Source organism: Misgurnus anguillicaudatus, chromosome 22, assembly GCF_027580225.2.
Source record: "Misgurnus anguillicaudatus chromosome 22, ASM2758022v2, whole genome shotgun sequence".
Classification (NCBI taxonomy): Eukaryota; Metazoa; Chordata; class Actinopteri; order Cypriniformes; family Cobitidae; genus Misgurnus; species Misgurnus anguillicaudatus.
In genome coordinates, this window is record NC_073358.2 from 52093594 (window position 1) to 52116432 (window position 22839).

At 37.2% G+C, this 22839-nt stretch overlaps 1 protein-coding gene across 12 annotated transcripts in view; it reads right to left on the minus strand.

The window, feature by feature from the left end:
* tspoap1 (TSPO associated protein 1) overlaps positions 1–22839 on the minus strand; it is a 91302-nt gene that overhangs the window by 64255 nt on the left and 4208 nt on the right. Inside the window, exons 1-2 of one of the 12 annotated variants that reach the window (XM_073860944.1) lie at positions 11264–11956; positions 10598–11062 (exon numbers count right to left, since the gene is read on the minus strand). The exons of the other annotated variants lie outside the window; for them this stretch is intronic. Coding sequence (XP_073717045.1) covers positions 10598–10858 — 261 coding nt within the window. The 5' untranslated portion in view covers positions 10859–11062; positions 11264–11956. Of the gene's footprint in view, positions 1–10597; positions 11063–11263; positions 11957–22839 lie in introns of those variants that run through there. 12 annotated transcript variants of the gene reach the window in all.

Consider the following 22839-nt stretch of genomic DNA (forward strand, 5'->3'; position numbering starts at 1 on the left):
TAACCACAAATGTCTTTTCTGTGCTCACATCATTATCAGTTTTATTCAACCCCCAAGTGACATTCAATCTTAGTACTTAGTACAACATCCTTTTACAGTTAAAACAGCTTTTAAACGTGAAGCATAGCTTGACACAAGTGTCTTGCAGCGATCTACGGGTATCTTCGCCCATTCATCATGGGCAAAAGCCTCCAGTTCAGTCACATTCTTAGGCTTGCGCACTGCAACTGCTTTCTTTAAGTCCCACCAGAGGTTCTCAATCAGATTTAAGTCTGGTGACTGCGATGGCCACTTCAAAATGTTCCAGCCTTTTTTCTGCAACCATGCTCTAGTGGATTTGGAGGTATGCCTGGGATCCTTGTCCTGTTGAAAGGTCCAACGTCTCCCAAGCCTCAGGTTTGTGACGGACTGCAACACATTCTCATCCAATATCTCCTGGTACTGAAGAGAATTCATGGTACCTTGCACACGCTGAAGTTTCCCTGTACCTGCAGAAGCAAAACAGCCCCAAAGCATGATTGACCCCCCACCATGCTTCACAGTAGGCAAGGTGTTCTTTTCTTCATAGGCCTTGTTTTTCCTCCTCCAAACATAGCGTTGATCCATGGGCCCAAATAGTTCTAATTTTCCACAGAACACTATCCCAAAACTTATGTGGTTTGTCCACATGACTTTTGGCATACTGCAGTCGACTCTTCTTATTCTTTGGAGACAGCAAGGGGGTGCGCCTGGGAGTTCTGGCATGGAGGCCTTCAGTACGCAGGGTGCGCCGTGTTGTCTGAGCAGAAACTTCAGTACCCACATCTGACAAATCTTTTCTCAGTTCCTCAGCAGTCACACGGGGACTTTTTTCCACTCTACGCTTCAGATAGCGCACAGCAGTCGCAGTTAGCATCTGTTTTCTGCCACGACCAGGAAGCGTTTCAACAGTGCCCTTTCCCTTGAATTTGCGAATGATGCTTCCTATGGTGTCTCTTGGTATGTTTAACATCTTTGCAATCTTTTTATAGCCATTGCCCTTCCTGTGAAGGTTAATCACCTCTTCTCTTGTCTTCCTGGACCATTCTTTTGACTTCACCATGTTTGTAACCACACCAGTAAATGTTTAGAAGGAGTTGAGTATCACAGTCATTTTAAAGCTGCCTAATTGGTGCTTATTAGGCTTTATTGCTGTTCCCTGACATCCATAGGTGTTTTCAATACCTGATTGAAAACACTTCAATGAACCTCTGTTCTTCAGAGTGGTAGTTCTTTAAGGGGTTGAATAATTGTGTCAATGAAGAATTCACAAAATAAACATTTACTACTATATTACAAAACCAATTGATGTCAATTTAGTTGCATATGGTTCTTTAAGAAGTCCTTGTAGGATTTCATTCTGAATACAATTATAAATGTACACTAAATTCCCTAAAACCATTTACAGCATTGGGGGGTTGAATAATTTTGAACACAACTGTATATCGCTATCTGAAATATTGCCAAAGATGGCGTTACAGGGACGCAGGAAGTATATCAAGGGAGACGCAGCGTCTCGTTCCCTTCTCAGGGAACAACAGTTACATACGTAACCCGAGACGTTTTCATGTGTCAAACACAACTTTGCAAAAAGCATTTTGGTATGAATCAACATTTACATACAGAAGATATAAATATTTAAAGCGAACATTTTAGCATGTGTGCTTAAAAAGTCTAGAATATTTATGATATTATCCTACACTACACAGGGAATAAAATAGACTCAAGCACTTTCAATGACCTGTATCTATATATGTATATTTTCAAAAACTTCCCAGAGCCTTGAATTTTATCCCCCAGATTCACAACTTTCAAGGATTTCAATGACCCATGGGAACCCTGATTAGTTGACACAACATCTCATAGTCAAAGGAAAGTATACACTATACATATGTTTTTAGATAATAATATATTATTTAATATATAATTAATTTATGAGAAAATAAATATATTCTATAAACACTATGTAAGGAATAATTGACGACGGGCCATTTTAATTATAAGAAAATAACGCACACTCAATGTGGTAATCCGCGTCGTGCTGTTACACTGCGGGTGTGCATTATTTTCAAATAATTCAAAGGACAAAGTCAATTATTCCACTTATACCAAGGTTACCACAAACATTGATCTTTTGTGTGGTTTACTGAAAAATAATCAACAGCCATGGAACATTTCTCAGCCAATCAGAATACAGCATTCAACAGCCCTGTGGTATAAATAAGAATAATTCTCCCATAATCTGTGGTTTCTTTTCATATTAAGCTGCTTTGAGACGATGCAACATTGCAAAAAAGCACTATAAATATAAAATAACAACAAGAGGTTGAGAATCACAAGAATCTTCATGATTTTGCTTTCAAAATCTGATTCCATTATTTTATTGCTCAGAAGTTTTTTTTTTACATGAGTTACATTAGTTTCAATCTCTCTTATATGATTTGCTTTATTAGACGCTGCAGGAAATTATATAACGACACATATAAATACATATTGAGATCAAATATAAAGTATTTAAAGATAATTGTTGGAATTGTTATATATGACTGAATCAGCACAATGTGAGCATGCACAAGCCCAAAATGAGTGAGATAAAGAAATCATTAGCAATCTCACTGAATGAACACATTTGACTAGGGCTGCACGTTTTCAAGTTTTTAATTAACCGTTAACCGACACCCTTAGCGGTTAATACTCGGTTAACCATATTATGCGCAAGGCAACCCAGAGATACAGACACACGAGAAAGGGGTAGTTATTAATTTTTAACACCTTTAATAACTGGTTGGACCACATTTAAAACAAAATTAATTTATAGAAATAAAACGCAGTGGTAAGGACAGAGCAGCAGTATGTCACTGACTTTTGCGTTCGCGGGGATGGTAGGCTGGGCGAAGGTACTTGCAGGCTCCGCGGCCACCTCTGTATGATGCCCGGGTGTTGGCTGGGTTTCCCGCGATAGTCGGTGAAATGGTGATTGCCGGTGCTTCAGCCTCTCACCGGTTAGATCACTTGGTCACCCTGACACCGTCTTTCACCGTCGTTTTGATATTTTCTTGTAATTAAATCATTTAGCTTCGTTAGAGAGAGCAAACACTTATAACTGAATGTGTCTGCTGCATGAATTCACAGCGGAGCTGAACGCGAGTCACGTCACAAAGCAGCAGGTGTCAGATTTCATTTATTTCTGTCAGAGTTTGCGAGGCGAGCTGAATGACCAGACGATAGTAGAAGCCGCATGCTTACTCGTTTTTGTTATAATGCACATATATGATGTTTAATATAAGCGAGATAGTTTTGTTGTATTTTTTTATCAAGAAAAATAATAAACCCATCATTCAAGCAGCGCTTTATGGAGGAGTAGCCGGTTGCACTGCTTTGACGAGTTCTGCGAAAATTACCTGCGCACGTTGACTCAAGCACTTAATTAAACCAGATGTTTATTCATAAGCATGCAAATTCATACGCGATTTAATGCAGCTTACGCAAGCGCTGCATTTAAACAATTGCGTAATTCAAAAGTGAAAGTAAAATGCGCATGTCTGCATGCATTAACCGGTGGGAAAATTCTGTCACCGCAGCAACCCTAGGTTGTACATGAAGTATATAAGCACTGCATTGCAATACTTGCATTTTGCCCTGTCATTCTCGATTTTAAAGTGCTCCCACGCTGTGCTTTTCTTTGCCCGCTTCATATTAGAAAACTGCTACTACTTGTGGACATTACAAATGTCTGGGAGCGCTTTGGCGGTCTCTGGTGGTGCAAAAATGTATTTCAATTCAATGCACGCCATTGATGCCATTTAACCGAGCAAAATGTTTCACTCGGTTAAACAATTTTTAACGGTTAATCGGTTAATCGGTTAACCATGGACAACCCTACATTTGACTTTAAATATTTCAAGAAAAATATTTTTTCAAGCCAAGCATAATATCTGATTATAAAGTTTTTGTTGTCATGACAAATAAACTTGTTACTTTAATAACCGTTTTAACACTTTTAAGTTCAAAGCGAGTACTAAAAAGCGAGTGGTTTGCATGTTTTTAGTAAACGTTTGATTAATGCACATATATCGGCATATACCCCATTAAAATAGACGTAATTTTGACAATATAACTTCTTACTGCTTTATCTTTCTTTTGATTCAAAGATAAATGTGTCAGACATTTCTCACGAGATCGAGCCTGATTCATCAGAATTCTCTTTGTTGTGCTCCGTGGGGTTTTAAAGCATTATGGGAAATGTTTGGAGTCGGCATCAAGCTTATGGAAATTTTCTGTCAAGTGTCATCCAGTGTGTTCCCACATGGGAAGAGGATACATTTGATTGGTCAGGAGTCAGATATAAATGGACAAATATTTCGCTCAAAGCACATCAGAGAGTCGGCTGGTGGGCCTCTGAGTAGCGCTCAGATCTGATCTGACAGATCCCAAAAAGCCCCTTTAAGGGGGTTCCAGAGGTGAGATCGAGGGGAAACTGGTGGGTGTTTCTGAACCCACTCAGCTTTGATTGACACAACTTACTGCCAGGTTGCAGATCCATAACATTATGCAGTTTGATTGACAGTATAGCAAAACAAAAGAAGCTAAAAATACCACACACACAAGCGCGCAAACACCTGGATGAAAGCAGAGCTGTAAAACATCCACGCTCCAGTTTTCTGGTGATTGTAATGCAGAGAAATGTGGGTCAATGCGGCTCCTCACAGAGCTGCAGTCGCATCAGAACCTGCAGCCTCAGAAGAGCAGATCAGATCTTTATTATAATGTCTAATAAAAACAGCACTTTTCATCAGCTTTATGAGAGTCTGCCAGTGTGTGTGAGATTTGTTCACATGGTCTGAATCATTATATCAAAGATTATAAGCCTATTAAACCCCCTTAAATTCTTTTAATACACTTCAAAGCTTCTTCTAAAACCACCAGAAGCCTGTTTTACTACAACATGAGAATTTATTCACAGTCTGCCAGAACCATTCAAAACTTTGAAGACCCATAATTTAGTCTATTCACGCGGCATTCAGAAGATCAAACATGACTTATGTTAATGCTCTTTTCATTTACTCCTGACCTGAAAGTAAAAAGGCATCTTTAGGGGGCGTGCACACCAAAGCTTTTAAATGCGGCTGGAAACGGCAGGCAGATGCCGACTGACAGCTTTTTTTCAGCTGAGCGCTTTGGTTGCTTATACTTCTGCTTTGTTTATAAGTCATTGAACGATGCGCCAGTTGGTTGTTGTGATGTTAATCCCGCCTTCCTCTAATGTGATTGGCTGGGTGAGTAAGAATGAAATTGACGAGCTGAGCTTTTTACCCAAAGATGAAAACTCTCGGCGCCATTGAAAACAAACGCCAGCTGCTGACATATATATATATATATATATATATATACAAAAATATTATCTGTACAGCTGCTTTGTAACATTTGTAACACAGCATCAACTCAGTCAGGTTTGTATCATGGTCTGTATATACAGAGACAGCACCAGGGTGTAACACCAAAACATGCGAGTCGCGTTGTCCTTCAGATATTTTGGACGTCCTCTGTAAGGCCATTTAAATATCAGACGGTGTCTGAACTCCGTCTGCCCCCCACAGCGCTGGATGGGATGTTTTTGATTTAAAAGGGAAGTCACGAGCACTGGGACGGGCGATATATCCCACACGCCTACCGCCAATTCAATCATGCATGAGCCAAAATCCATCTTTCTATTCATCCATCGCTCTTCTAGTTTCCCATGGGAGCACTTTTACCAGCGCTCGCCCTCCACCCTCCCTTAACAGCGCAATTCATCCATGTCCAATATCCCTTATTCCTGTTTTTCTGACTCTATACTTGAATACCTTGAAAGGAATATTAAATATCTTTGATCACTTACTTACCATCAATGCTTTACTTTTTAATAATAATATTCACATAGGATTAAAAAAGACATAAATATTTCATATACATGACTTGAATAACATGACGCAAGCATCTGGAGTTCATTTATGTGATCTCATTTGTATTTGTGTTCAATATCATCCATAAATTTTAAACAGTGGTACCTCCTCATAGATTCTGGGAGAGATCTTTACTATGATCCTACACCTACTGAGTAGCCAATGAAAATGCACCATGAAACGAAGTTTTGATCAACGTGACATTTTGCAAAACGTTAAATACATTTTACTGCGTAAACTCTATGGAAAGACACTGTTGAGCTTAAATTTGCAATAGTCATGATAAATAAATTTAGTATTACTGTAAATACTGGCAAGGTTTATAGTTATGTAAACTACATGCAAGCTCCTTGAGCAAAAGTGGCATCCGCAATTCATCTTGCTGATATATATTGATGAAGTTTCTTCATGGTCTACAAACAATAAATGTCATCATTGTAGAGTCTGCACTCAACATACATGTCCTTCCCAAGTTTTTTAGATCACACGGTGCGATCTGTCACGATCTTATAAGATGACAGAAATCGTACAGTCTGTGCTTATAGGCACTCAACTACACATTTTTGGGCCATTTTTGCATTTAATGATAGACAGGATCGGCAAAGAACCTCAAGCCGGGAATCGAATCGGGTCACCCAAAAGTACATATGCACCAAATGTTGTGGCACTGCCCACCACACCATCAGCTCCGACAACATGAACGTTTTTTATCAAGCCACATGCTCAGAAGCCACAGGAAATGACATCATGCCAACAGTGATTTATTAACCGTCAATCACCCAAGCTCCGCCTTTACACCTTCGAGTGCAATCAGTGAGGTCAGGAACAGAAATAAGTGAATCTGCAGTTACTATTGATTCTCAATGTGAATCTACACTGTCCCACATTAAAGCAGTGAATGTGGGTTGAGGTCATTCACTGCGTCTGAATTTAGCATCACAGACATCATACCAGCCACAAGGAAAAAACATTTTACTATCTTCAATTCGCATGATTGATTTCTGGTGTCCTGATTCGATCAAACCTTAAAGTCTGACACACAACTGTAAATCATTGGATGAAGAGCAAACGCTGGAGGTGCACGGTAGAAAAATAAAGCAATGCTAGAATGTTACAGCAAGTTGTATGTGATCTGTAAAATTGTTATACATGCCTCAATATTTAAGCTTTGTACTGTGTCAGAATCATTCACACCCTGTGTTTTTAGTATCTGAGGTGAAAAACGATGAAAAAGATGACCTGGAGATATTAGGAGAGCATTATTTCATAACGTGTTTTAAAGCTCACGTAACACACGCGGTTTCTGCATTTCTGATGTTAATCTGGAGTACCTATAGAGTAGTATTACATCCTTTATATCTCCGAAGAGTCTTTAGTTTAATCAGATTTATAAAAGAAAGATTAGCTTTACCGTATCTTTCCTATAACGTATGAAAAAATGAAGGAGGAGTTACTACCGCGGGAGGAGCGAGTACGAGTCATTCAACACTATACAACACTGTTTAACTTATTATTCACTTATTATGTTTGTGTCATTTATATAATATGCACCGCCGTACCGCAAGCAACTTCTTCTTCTCCTTACATCCAAAAACACGCTTCATCTTTCGTGCCATTGTTGAGTTTTGAAATTAAACAAAGCTGTGTCGCGTGATGTGATGTTTGTAAATTCTAGCGTCTCCCTCTGATTGACGGGTGGGCGGGGTTTTCCAGGGGAAGTGCCCATATAAAGAAGTGATAAGTATAGAAACCCCTGAAACATCAGCTGGACCTGTAATCGAAAAAAAACTTTCCAAAACTTGTACGAACCCTGCATTCGGCACAGAAATACGCCCAACTGCTTTATTGACACTTTGCCTACGTTTAGCATGAGGAAACAACTTTATAACTGTGTTAATAAGTCAGAATGCTTGAAATACCATTAAGCCACCCCTTTAAAATTCGACCAGAGCAGATTTACAGGACGACATTACACAAAATTAACTAAAACCTAACCCAGAACTTACAGTAATACAGCATGAAATCATAAAATCTGAAAAACAAGGTTAAACAAGTTAACACAAGATAACTCCATGTGAAATTAAGTGGACGTCACATCAGATGCATTACAACCATCTGTACCGTATAAGACTAAAGCTGTGTGCTTTAGCAACGGCAGAGCAATGCAATCTCGTTCATTTCAATGAAAGCTTGGAGACTTCCGGCAACACGAATGACAGTGACCATTGGCCACAGAAAGTGTGCGTGCCCAGCTGTGTGACTAAGTTATAAAAAGTTCAACTTTTTGCAAATGAGGAGCAACTTTTGCGACAACCAATGAGGGAGTTCAGGTCAACCGTATCTTGTCAGTACGGAGTATACACTTACTCATTTGTTTATTAGGGGTCGACCCATTATCATCTTGGCCCGATTATTGGCACTGATATTAAGCATCTTAATTGTTATCAGTATCAAAACCGATGAAGTAAATTCATTTTTAAATGCGCTACTTTGTACTGATACAGCCAGAACTTTAGCACACATTTCAGACAGTTGACAGAATTGGCACTTGCACATCATTTTAAGTCATGCCAATTCAAAAATACAAACAATTGTAAAGTGTAAAGTGCTCAGGCGCTCTCAAAAGACGGTCTTCATTCAGTGTGTTCACAGCCAATACACACGCACACACGGGACACAGCCAAAGAAAGTTTTTGTCAGAGCCCTTATCCTTAATTTTGACATTAATTGCATTTTTTACAGCAGACATACCGTACATATTGGTTAAAAATATCGGTTATCGGTCTACTTGATCTGTAATAATCGGTATCGACCCCAAAAAACACATACGGGTCGACCCCTATTGCTTATAATTGTTACTAGGACAATCAGAATTAGGAACGCCTGGGTCATTCTACAAAAAAGGTGGAAATCCTTGTCCCTTGCTTTTGCAGACCCCTTAATCATTTAATTTGACCCAATAATCCCATAATGATATATATTTAATAAGTATAGACTGTCCGACCTTAACATGATGAGAGAGTTTATTTATGTAATTTTCTTTTTTTCCTTTTTTAAACTTTTTTTTAAATTTCTGGTCCTGAAAATTGCCCTGTCCCTTTGATCATACATGGAAGTTGAACTGTGTACTTCTTATTTAAAACCATGTTTTTTTTTTACAAATCTAATTTACATTTACCTTTAACCATGTATGAATTTACTACAACACTGAAATGGTAAAAATACACTATTAAAATAAATAATATCAAATACATTTTTGTCCCCCAAATTTATGTCATTGATGTTACCCTACCCAAAGCACCTTTATTTTGAAACAATGTATCAGCTCTTTGAAGTTTTTCTTGGAGCAAGAAGTCAGTGGAAGAAGTGCAGTGGAGGAAGGCAAAAGGTTTGTGAGATGTCTTACCTTATTTGTCTAAAATATCATGATATATCTAAGAATTTTGATATAAGATTTTTTGGATGTCATTAGTGTTACACTTTTTTATAGCTGGGAGTGTTAAGATCTTTACATAAAAATACATTATACTGAATAAGTATGTGATTGTTACATCTCTGATGAAATGGCACATGGCACATGGCTAATGGCAGCCATTTTGTTAAAATGTTAGTTTTTTTCTGTAAATTGTCATTATTGTTACCGTCATTGGTGTTACCGTCTTCTCTAATGAGTACTTCCTAAGCACTATTCCTTTAACTGACCAACATAAAAGCATACAAACAAAACAAGATGAAAACATTTTCAAGTTAATAAGTTTTAGCATATTCATTATCTATTATTATATTCTCATTTTGTCCGGTATTGAAGATACAACGTCATGGATTCTTCATTAAAATGTATTAAAAATTAAACATAGATTAACCTCCCCGTTTTGCAGATTCATAGATTTGACAAGTTAAAGGTGACATAGAATGATTGAACGGAGTATTTATCCTTGTTCTGTGATGTGACATGTAGACAAAAACATTTTTGTTTGGGTCTGTAATGCCTTAGAAGCTTCCTAAAAACCTCTCCCAGATAGCTCTATTAGGGTGGGGGATTTTAAACAAGTGGTTTTGCACCTATTTGGCTCCCCCTACTGGCTTAACTTGCAATCTCATTACTGATTGGCTGACTTTGCTGCCAGTCAAAAAATGTAGCCAATTATTTTAAAGTGGAGGGGCAGTATAAATGCCTGTGATGTCATAAGCATCAGTTTTTCAGATTGGGCCGTTTTCTGGCTGACATTTCTAAAAGAGGAATTTCTATGAGACTTAGATGTTTAGCACTTTTTGTATGTTCGTGAATGCGGGTAGACTACCATTATTCTACAAAGACAAGGTAAAAATGTTTTTTCATTCTCTGTTCCCTTTATTTAATGCTATTATAGAAGTTTTGGGTGTTTTGAAAGAAGTTCATTTAAGCAGATTTCCATCACCCGAGTTTTTCTGTAGAATGACCCGCCTACTAATGACCTCATTGAAAGAGACGGGCCACACACAGCAACAAAGTCGCTGGCGGTGTGCACGCAGCATAAAAATGGCAGAAATAGTGTTAAAGAAATCTCAGGCTTAGAATTCGTCAGTTCTCGGCAAATCCATCCAAAAAGAAAGCTGGACACAACAAAAATACTTTACAATGAAACACTGAGTCGTACCTTTCCCGCATCTCTTGCTTCACATCCATTAAGACCCTCATATAGAGAATGATGACGTTTTCCAAGCAGCATGGCTGGCACCGTCGTGTAAGATCCTAAGTTTGTCACATTCGCAGCCTGCAATCTTTCAGGTGGATTTTCTCTGTCCGGATGCCCGGGCCCTGCTGGAGACTCGGGTTCACCATTACTCATCACTAGACCTGTGTCTGATGTAGGAGAACCATTCTGGGGAGGCTCAGGTCTCGTACACAGGTCATGCATTACTCTGTATGCAACACGAGGTCGCGTACGTCAGAGGCAGGATCAAGGGTATATTCCCTACTGAGGAAGCAGGACGGACATGAAGGAATAATAATGAGAACAGCACATCATTCCTGGTCATCCAGCGATGTAAAAATAGCAGTAAGGCTTCCTGTTAGCTAGAGACTATAAAATGAGCTCTTCTGCATCAGTAACCCAAAGCATCTGTACAAAAAAGAAGCAAAGACAGTCCAGAAATAAAACAATCCACTTTACCTCATTACCCAAGTTCAGATGTCTCAATTAAAAAATACAAGATAGAGACATCACTGTCAGTGTCTTATAAAAAGGTGCGTATATCCAAAATGAAATCTGGTCGGTTACAATCCCAGACTGTATTCAGTCACAATGAGACATCTATCTCACCGTGTCTCTGCATCAGCAACACGAGTCCTTAACCTTCTTCTGCTGTCATTACAAGAGAGACTGCAGCTGAACAGCCATGTGATCGAGACGCAGAGACACACCGCCATGTACAACCAGACAGCAAGAGTTTCAAGCCAAAACCGAGACGTGACGTCTTATTCTCTAACAGGTCTCTTTATATCCATTGCGTTGGTCTTTCATCCTTATCATCTCCTCCGCTCGCTCGTGCCAGTTCATGAAGGAATAAGACAGCCAATGATCCCGCGCTGCATCGGCGGTCACGCTGGCTCTCGAACGTATGTTTGGTGAGATAACAACATTAAGATGAAGAGGAGGAGAGTGTGTGACCGAGCGAGCGAGAAAGAGAGAGAGAGCGAGTGTTTGTGATGAGAGGAGGGGGCTGGGTTCTCCTATCACATTCAGACAGACTCTGGGAGAGAGCCAATCCCGGTGGCGGACCAGGACGGTTGCCATAGAGATGACGCTGGAATGATGTTTTTCTATTAATCGTCAACGAGGCAGCGTCGCGCTACGGAAAGCGACTGTAAGAAGGACACACACGCTTTCTCTGACATTACCATTGAAGACAAAGCAGGGGATGATGTACACGGTCTGGAATGTGGAATTTAAGAAGAATGTGCAGAAATTAATGAACAGCTGTGATGCTTTCTTAAAAACACACTGCACTTTTAAAAATAAAGGTGCTTCACGATGCAATAGAAGAATCATTTTTGGCTAAAAGGTTCAGAAAGAACCATAAGCATCTGAAGAACCTTTCGGTTTCATAAAAGGTTAATTGTAATGAAAAAGGTTCTTTTGATTATAAAAAGGTATGAATGAAATGGTTCTTCCAAGAATATACCACTATATGGTTCTTTCAGCATCACTGTGAAGAACCATTTCAGCATCTTTATTTTTAGGAGTGTGGGCGTTTTACACACATAATTCATTATGAAGCAATATGAAAACTAAATTGACCACGTTTAAACACTTAACCCATTTTTGCTCTTATTGTGCACAGATAATTCATGCATTAAAATTATGAAAAAGATTAACAAGTAAGATTTGTCCAAAATAAGAGTCACTATAGGATGACACAGGAGAGTAAACTTGACCTTAATCATTAAAGTCTCAGTATAAATTCAGGTGTTTCAGGAACAAAGTAAATCTCCCACAGTCCCCTGCAAACTCACATTTGTGACCACAAAACTAATCATGAGGGGCAAGTTTTTTTAAATCAAGATTTTTACATTATCTGAAAGCTGAATATGCAAGCTTTCCATTAATGTATGGTTTATTTGGCAGAATAACAACTATTTTGAGAGTGCAAAAAATCTAAATATTGAGAAATTGTTTTTTAGGTTGTTCAAATAAAGTCCGTAGCAACATGTATTACTAATGATAACTACATTTTTTTTATATATTTAAGGTAGGGCATTTACAAAATATCTTCATGGAGCATGATCTTTACTTAATATCCTAATGATTTTTGGCATTAAAGGTGCCAAAGAATGCATTGTAATAATCTGTTAAATTGTTCTCTGATATCTGCATAGAAGATCTGTGGCTTTATTATGTGTAAAAATGATCCAGAGACAGTTTTACACTACAACCCTAGGATTTGTCTTTATAATCAAATGGTCTATTATTACCTTATCTGAAAGGGTCATGAATAATAATGTTGAGCTGTGCTCTGATTGGCTGTTTCTCAGAGCAGTTCCTTCAGTAGCTCTGTGTGTGTGTAAACAGATCTTATGTTTGAGTCTGCATCAGATTTTGAGGAATAATCAATAGTTTGGAGATTGTTAATGGACGTTTCTAAGTGGTAAGTTTGTGTTTTTTTCAGAATGGACCTGCAAAACTAAACTGTAACGTCAATAACTTTAGCCTAAACGCTAGCATATAGCATTAACTAGCATATAGCTCTAACTGAACAGTCACAACTTTGTTTTTAGCATTGTAACAACATTGTAATTAATTTAACGTGTCATTTAATGTTGAAGGTGTAGATCTGGACTGTAACATCACAGTTGGTGTTGTGTTGAGATTGGTTTGTTTTCCAGCGGTCTTTTGCATGCACAAGGTTTACATAAGAAAGAGTAAACAATAGTGTTTGAGGCTCATGATATGTTATTATTCATCTTTGCCTACATAAATACAGTTTTAGATTTTATTTTGTCCAATACAATGTATTCTTGCTTATTGCTACAAATATACCCATGCGACTTTTGTGGTCTAGGGTCACATTAATCTCTGGTCTTATTATTTCACCAAAAGAAAAAACTGACAGAGCAAATTACATCACTTCATACACATATATGAAGTCATAGCCTAGTGGTTAGAGAGTTGGGCTTGTAACCCGAGAGATGCAGCAGAGGTCACATTTCAAGTTTGACATCCATACTTGACAAACATGTCACTTTCACTTTACCTACCCAATATCTGGTTTTACTTTTACATTTTAGAAGTAAAAAAGTTTGTGAATATTCTTTCATGTTAACCACACAACACATGAACAAAAAGAAATGGACAAACTGCAGTTAAACTCTCAGTGGTTTTCAAATGAAATGATGTTGTATTTCAGTCCATCTCTGTGGAGTTGAACTGGCAAACTCTTCTCTCTAATTGCCTCTCCACTGAGGAAACACACACAGATAAACTGTAACCGTCCCATTGAGAATAACCTAAACTCAATGAATAACCCATCTGTGTGTGTCAGCTGTCTTAGGTAAAACACAAGCTCCATTAACATCTCATTAGACCACATCTCTTCACACACAGACACAATTTCACGGGATGATTCCTGTACTCATTAATTATTTACAGTTTATACGCAAAACGATTATTAATGCACTGTCTGCTGCCCTGATGGTTTATTTAATGCAATAAAAACACTGTGGGAATCCATTTATGTTGTACCAGACCCCTACTATTAAACATCCATAACACAATCAATCATTATTTTAAACACATTCAAAATTATGTTCTCAATCGGGACGTGGACGAGTTAAGAAAACTCTTTTCATTTTTCTGTGGCTTGAAATACAGACAGCAGAAGATTACTCAGTAACACTTTATAATAATATTTGTTGACATTAGTTAAAGAGCACCTATGGTGCGATTTACGTTTGAACATTTCCTTTGGTGTGTAAGTGTGTATTAGTACATGTTAACGATTTACAAAAGGTACAAACCCCAAAGTAAACGATGACGCAACGTAAATCTCTTTTCTTGGACTACAACAAACACACGGATTGTAGTCAACAGTTTACTTGGGATTGTTGATGTAGACAAGACCGACATTATCATAATTCCTCTCGCTTCAGACTCACAACCTGTAAGTTAACGCCTGATAGCAACCGAATCTTTCAAACATGGTAAGGAGCGTCACATTTCCTGCTGATGTCAGAGGTATTCAGACCAATCACAACATACAGATTAGCTGGCCAATCAGAGACACAGAGCTTTTCATATCGATGAGCTTTGTACAAAATCAGTGCGTTTGAAGGCAGGATATCTGGAGCTACGAAAATGTACCGTATGTGGAAAATAATGTGTTTATTTATCCATACACCATGCGAACACATTGTATTATATCAAATGCACAAAATAATGTTGTTTTTAGCAATGAAATAAGTGCTTATTTTAATGCATTTGATAACACAACCTAACAGTGAACAATACTTCTACATCATTTATTAATCTTAGTTCATGTTAATTTCAGCTTTTATTAATAAATTCGTTTAAAGTAACATAAATAATTGCATTGTCATAAACTAACGAAGATGAATAAATGCTGCTAAACTATATTACTTATTGTTAGTTCATGTTAGTTAATGCATTTACTAATGTTAACAAATACAACCATATTGTAAAGTGCTTCTGATTTCTCTTTATCTTTCTCATAATAAGTGAGATATAATTCTCTCTGTCTGATATTAAACAGCAGCGACAGCAACATTTCTGTCAAACAATTTCAAACTAACAACATCACATTTAATACACACAGATAATCTAACATACAGTACTACTGATATCATAATATATTCAGCTCTTATTAAGTTTCCTTTTTTTGGGAAGTTTTTATTCCCTGAAAATATTAAGAAAACACATTTTCAACATAAATGCATGAGTTTATGTTTTTGCTGAATTGTCAAACTTTAATGTAACAGGAAACTTCATCACAGGCATTTAAATAAAGAACAGATGTTTGATGTATTGACTTCACAAGAGCTACAAAAGAGCCACAAAACCCAGCACTGCATTTATGTGTCTGTTAAAAATATTCACTTCTGGAAAAAAACACGAGACCCAAAACCAACGAGACATTACAACAAGCCAATATAAATTACAATGACACAGCTATACACACCAACAAAGACAAATAAAACACAACAATATTACAGATTGATAAAGAGGAGATAAACCAAATTCATTCGGTCTGCTTTAGAAAGAAAAGTAGGAGCAAGATTGTGTAATGCCTTAAAAACAAGAACAAGTTCATCTTGATACAGCTTTAATACAATAAAACAATCCAGATCTACCTAAACTGGATTTAGATTTAGTTAAACAACGCACACTCCACTAAAGAAATCTTTTTATAACTGTCACACAACTGCTCATCACAAAAATAAACGTACCAGAGACAGATGAAGTGACAGATCAAGTTTCAAGTAGAAAACTAGAAACCAACACTATTTCGAACGTATTTTATGACGCGGCTATTTTGTATGACCACATTTGTACATTTTTGCATGATTTGCTTTTGCACCCGCGACGGGGTTAGGTTGGGGGTTTCGTTTTTAATTTGCTTTGTACAAATTAGCCAACTTAAAAAAATACGTATGAATTTTCGTGAGATCAGGCTGTAGAAACTCATGAATGATCCATTTGATTTCAGAAAAATGTGTGATGGCTATTGATGCTTGTGTTCATCTCAAACTAACATTAATAATTCAAAGTGACTCTGTTATGGCCCACACAGAATCCATTACAAAACCTACACAACAGCCATTCAGAAGTGTACACTTCAAAGAAAACATCTACTGCCGTTATCTGAGACACAAGATGATCGAATCAGACTTCAAACCGTCTCCTCTAATGTGATTCAACTGTGCCGTCTCTTCCTGCATTCAATCTGATAGATGTGTGCAGTCTATTAAATGTCTCTATAAACCTCAAACTCATTTAAACAATCAATCATTCAACATCGCTCTTTATACAACACACATCTAATAAAATGACTCAAAGCTTACCACCACAGTAGAAATATATTACCCACAACTAAACTGTTGGACCACATAAGGGTCATTTTAAAAAAAGGAGAGATTTATACATCATCTGAAAGTTCAATAAATAGGCTTTACATTAATTTATGGTTTGTTAGGATTCATTGAAAATCCAGTGTAAAAAAATCACCTTTAAAGTTGTCCAAATGAAGGCCAGAGCAACACATATTACAAACAGGGTTCCCACACCTTAGTTAACTTCAAATTCAAGGACCTTTCAAGGACACAACAGCGTTCTGGTGGATTTAGCATATTTACATATTTTAGGATTGCACTTAATTGATATCGCTGTTGAATGATATTTCATATCTTTCACATTTGTTATAACGGGACTGCGTCATGCCTGCGAATTTGAACTTCAGAGCTGAAGGAGCGGGTGGAGAAATAGTCCCAATATCATAAAAATCTAAAATAAAACTTGTAAATATACCTGTGTGCGTGCGTGTGCATGCATGTATATGTATGTGCGAGCGTGTCTTTTGAATTTTAAATGTCTTAACTCGGAAGGATCTGAATCACAGGTCATTTCATCTGAGATCAATCCACACGAAACAGCCAGAATCACTCACTGTTTTACATAACGACACAAGTCATCAGCCGTTTCCTCAAGTTCATGTCAGGTAAGTGGTTGTAATTAAATGTTCATTTTAGAATATATTAATCGGTAAAGACGCAAATACTCGACGTTCTTGTAATGATATTTTTGTAAAGATATATTTAAAGGTGTGTTATGTGTCCGAAGTAAAGTGGAGGTATTTTAGTTAAGATAGCCTGGATATAGGGTTGGTTTACCGGACAGGGTTTAGAACTCGGCCTTTATTATAATTGGGACATTTTTACAAACAAACCTTATAAAATACAATGCTGCCGTGCATTTTGAGACAAAACAATAGCACTCATATGTTAAGAGATGTCAGTATTTTAGTCAGTGATAAGTCCTGTCCGAGAAAACCGCCCAATAGTGTTTAATTACGTGTGATTTCTGAGGGAAATTTGGCCTAACGTTATTTTAAGGAATAAAGTTTTGTGTGTGTGTGTGTGTGTGTGTGTGTTAGGGTTGCCACCTTTGATTTGTCAAAAACCGGGACACTCAGATAAAATTTATTTTTGTTTTGTTTTTTGGAGGGGGGATCAATAATATTTGCAAATATACTATGTTAACAGTTGTAGGACTCTATTCCCTCCCCAGACAGCAGACGACTCTGGGCCGGATCTGTGCCGAAGTCAACACCTCTGGCGCTGATCCGGTGTGGATCCGGCCCAGAGTCGTCTGCTGTCTGGGTCTATTTGTCCTGACATAGATGCTTTCCCTAAAGTAGATGTACTCCCTGATGTAGATGCACCCCTTTCTACATTAAATACATACATTAAATACACTTTTGTATAAACATTGTGTAAACATATACTGCATAATTATATTCTATTATAAAATATAATCATTTGTACAAATATAGGATATATTCTTTAGCAATTAAAACATGATTACATGTATTATAATAGATTATAAACAACTTTTTGTTTTTGTTAACTTAGTAAATTTGGGCAACCTAAAAATGTTTCTCACCTCTTTTTCCATGTGTAACTTATTCCTCATCCCTTTTTGCTGCCTGCAGAAGTCTCGGCTGTCCCTCAATGAATGCTTTAAACTCCAAGCATGATCATTTAAAGTTTATCTAACTTGAAGTTCAGCTTTGACCAACCCCACTGATCGTTTTAAAAGCTGACTAGCAACTTAACTCAAACTATTTCATCCAGGATGTGTGTGTGGAATCTGTGGATGCAACGCGTGCGACCAACCGACAGCATAGTTAGTTGCTAGGCGTAAGCTGAGCTTCCAATCAAATAAAAGTAAACGCCTGGCCAATCCACTGTGTTACCTGTTCTATTTTACCCGGTTACGGACACAGGATTGGATGAACACAGAAACAGCGGAAAGAAACACTTTAATTAGAAACCAGGAAATTCTGCTTTAACCCTCTGCACAGTGTTGCCCTCAGGCAACATACTACCTTTTTGAGCCTCACACCGACACTTTAATTTTTTTATATAAAAAAATATATGTATAATATCACCTGACATGTCTCTCCAATGAAATGAGGGGCTGGAGTGGTTGTGACCTTTTGTTTGGGGTTGGAGCCATGCTTTTGGAAGCAAAGCCACATGGGATGCAGTGCCACCAATTGCCAGGATAAATATCACTTTTTAACAATTTTAAATTTAAATAATTTTACAGAAAAAAATACGTGTATGTGCATCAGTATGTAAAGAAGTATGTTTGATTGTCTGAAGACTTTCTTTGTTTTTATTTTCATACTAAGACCGTGTTTTTTGTTTGTTGCCCCAGGGCAACGTTGTGCTATAAGGGTACTAAAACACCAAGGTTTTTTATCTGATAAGATATGCATTAGAAAGTTTAACTCTAACAAACATCAATCACAAATGATTCCACTTAATCACAAACATGACTAATTAGTTTTATGGGCAACATTGTGCAGTTAGACCACTTTTATTCAGGCAAAATCATCCCAAAATGATGCATAACACACACATAAAAACATGCACACACACACACACACACACACACATGCACGCACGCACGCACACACAAACACACACACAAACACATGCACACATTTGTTGGTTTATATGTTTATATGTAAATGTGGAAAACATTAACACATGCAGTGTTAGTTACAATTGGTAGTGTTCATGTTTGGCTATAATCATTTGTGATTGATGTTTTTTTTTCTAATGCATATATTTATCATATACAGGGTTCCCACACCTTAGTTAATGTCAAATTCAAGGACCTTTCAAGGACTTTCCAGGTCCAATACCCTCAAATTCAGAGTCTAAATGTGGGGACATATTTCAAGGGAGAACAAGGTTACAGATACATTGTTACTGCGGTGACACTTTGGGGACGCCTCTAGAGGTAAGTGCATCTGAATGTGTATATCAAATTCAACCAAATGGTGAGGCTAAACAACAAAGACAGGGTGACGCAGGTGCCAGGAAGTATATCACTATCTGAAATATTGCCAAAGACGACGTTACAGGGACGCAGGAAGTATGACAAGGGAGACGCAGCGTCTCGTTCCCTTCTCAGGGAACAACAGTTACATACGTAACCCGAGACGTTTTCAAGTGTCAAACACAACTATGCAAAAAAGCATTTTGGTATGAATCAACATTCGCATACAGAAGATATAAGCATTTAAACTGAACAGTTTAGCACGTGTGCTTAAAAGGCTAGAACTGTATGATATTATCCTACACTACACAGGGAATAATATGGATTTTTTACCAGAAATCTTCTTGCATAAAATACATTCAATGACCTGTATCTATGTATGTATATTTTCAAAAACTTCCCAGGGCCTTGAATTTTTCCTCCCAGATTCACAAACTTTCATGGATGGAAAACCTGCATATAAAAAACCTTGGTGTTTTTATACCATTGTAGCACAATGTTGCCCTGAGGCAACAAAGTAAATTCTGAGTCAGGGGTGGTGGGGGGATAAATTGTATGATGGATATTTTATCAGTGACCCCAAAGCTCCCAAAAAGTGAGGTGAAATATTTTTTTCCCCAAAAAATAAAAAGTCATGCCATAGAGGGTTAAAAGTTCATTTTCACAAAAAACCGGGACAATTCGTGTCCCGGGAAAGAATATAAATTTTCCGGGACTGTGACTCAAAAAAGAGAACAATCCCGGGAAAACCAGGACGGGTGGCAACGCTAGTGTGTGTGTGTGTTTCTTTGTTTATTAAACCAGAGCGGTGATGTTGTGAGAGGCAGACCAGAGGGATACATGGGAGACTGTCTCCTCTTGTACGGGCTGAAGTTCTCCCAAATGACCCTGCAGATGTTCTGACTGACTTTGGAGGCTTTTTGGACTGTTTTATGCCCTCTATTTAAAGAAGACTTAATTCTGTATGTTCAGTCTGTATGATAACTGAATAAGTGAATTAAAAGCTTTTCTTTTTATGTGACTGGAGTTAATTATTTTGTTAACAACACCAGCATAAATTATTTGATAAATAATTTAAAAATGTTATTAAAAAATCCCAAATAATAAATATTAATTAAAGTAACACATAAAACATTGAGTGAATACTTAAATTTTAATTGACAGAGTCTTTGCTGTAAGTTTTTAAAGATTCAACTGATTAAAACATTTTAGTTGAATGAACTATAAAGCTAGTTGAGCAAACATACTTTTTTATATTTGAGTCAAGTTAGGGCCAACTAAAAAACATCAATCCAGGTAATACTTTGGAGACAGAAATTGAGTGAACGTAAAATTTCTGTGGAACTAGTTACTAAAAAATAATTCATTGAGCCAACTTTTTATTTTTTACAGTGTTGTTGGAAAGCGGATGGTCTGTTCTCTTATTTGATATTTTATGTTTATTTAAAGAAGATAATTTTTCTGTAAGGCATTAAACTAAAACTGGGTGGCAATTTAAAAAAAAAAAAAAAAACGCTGACGGGGAAAGAGTTCAGCATGCTTCCAAGCATATTTGATCATCACTTCAACAGTTGCACGATATAAATGTTAGTGTATATTTTAGATGAATGTTGATATATAAAAATAAACACCACAGTCTTTAATTACATTTTCATTGTGTCTTTGCTGCATCTGTGTTGGTTGTGAACTACACTCTGTTGCAGTCACACTTGATTCTGAGGAACGACTTTGTTTGGCGGAAGAGTAATATTTGTACTAATATAATTACAACTTATTTGTGTTTTTATTTTGTGAAACCCTGCTATGCATATGAAGTAACCGTTTTATAAACGCAATAAACCCCGCAAAGCAGTGGGGTAACAGTGCATTTTATAACAGCTAAGGGGCGTTGTTAGGCACGACGCGAAGCGGTAACCCACTGCTTCTTGGGGCTTATTGCTTTATTATTATTTCACTGCTTATGCATTATAAGGGTACTTAAGGAAATTCTTTGTTTCTCCATTCAAAACATAATAAATTTGCCTTTAAAAATATTAATTAAAGAATCTGTTTATGTCCTATATATTCTGTTCTGCACTTTGCTTATGTAAAACATCTTTGTATTAACAGTATAATATATAAAGTGCTCAGATGCAAAACCCTGAGCTCAGAAGTGCTTCTGACATGTTTTCTTGTAAATGAGACTCTTTATGGATTCTGCCGCTATTTCTGAATGACCTGAGGCCGGGATTTATTGCTTTGACATTTAACATTTGACATTTTTTGTTGGTTTTTGTTTATGTTACATTTTTTGTTTATTTTATGTTTGTTTATTAAATTATTAAAATTTTCACACATTGTTGTGATTATTTAAATTAAATCTTTTGCAAGGTTTACCTGGCAGAAAATATTAATACACATAACACACATTTCAAAGTAATCTGATAACGTCTCATTTATACAAGTGCTGCAGTTCCCCCTTGTGTTTTTAGACAGATGTGCAATCATTGCGGTGATCTGAAATTATCGCAATGAGGTCGAACAATTGAGATGAGATGATTATTTAATCATTGTGACAGCCCTAATACACATTACTGTTTCTCATCAATTTATAGAGCTGAAATTTACCTTCATCTGTTACTGAACATTTATTGTTTACTTGTAGTCAGTTTAAAAGGTTTTACTCGTTTTATCATGGTAAAACCACATCAGATACCGTATCCATGCTTTCTTGATGTTGATATATTTTAAACGGTACATTTTTTTCTGAGTTAGTTATGTAACAGTGTGGGTGTTTGTGACATTAAATAATAGTTTAAGATTGAGTTCCAGCACCTGAGCCAGCCCTGGTGGAAAAAGGGTAACAGCTATAATCCAACAACCCTGAAGAACTGCTGAAACCTGCAGAAATGATTTCTGTTCATAGCACAGAAAGTGCCCATCTACACAAATCTAAAGTGAACTTCACCAATCAAAGCTTATTCTGTTTGAAATATAAATGAACAGACGTTACACAGACTTTGGCAAACCTGCACCAATGCAAACAACTTCAAACTGGTGTGACTTCTCCCTTACTAAACAAGCCTGCCAGAAGAGCAAACATAAACGCAACATAATTTATATTATGACACGGTGACACTAGACATTTTGTGCCATGACTTCTATTGATACACCTGCTGGAAACACAAGCTCAGGCTAAATAATTTTACATTTCAGCGTGTTTCAATGTTCAAGTTTGGTGACCCTGCGAATGTGTGTCACGTGCGATCCGCAGATGATTGGACGGTCACACGCGTCATTTTCAAGTGGATGACAATTTTAAGGATGCACTGTAG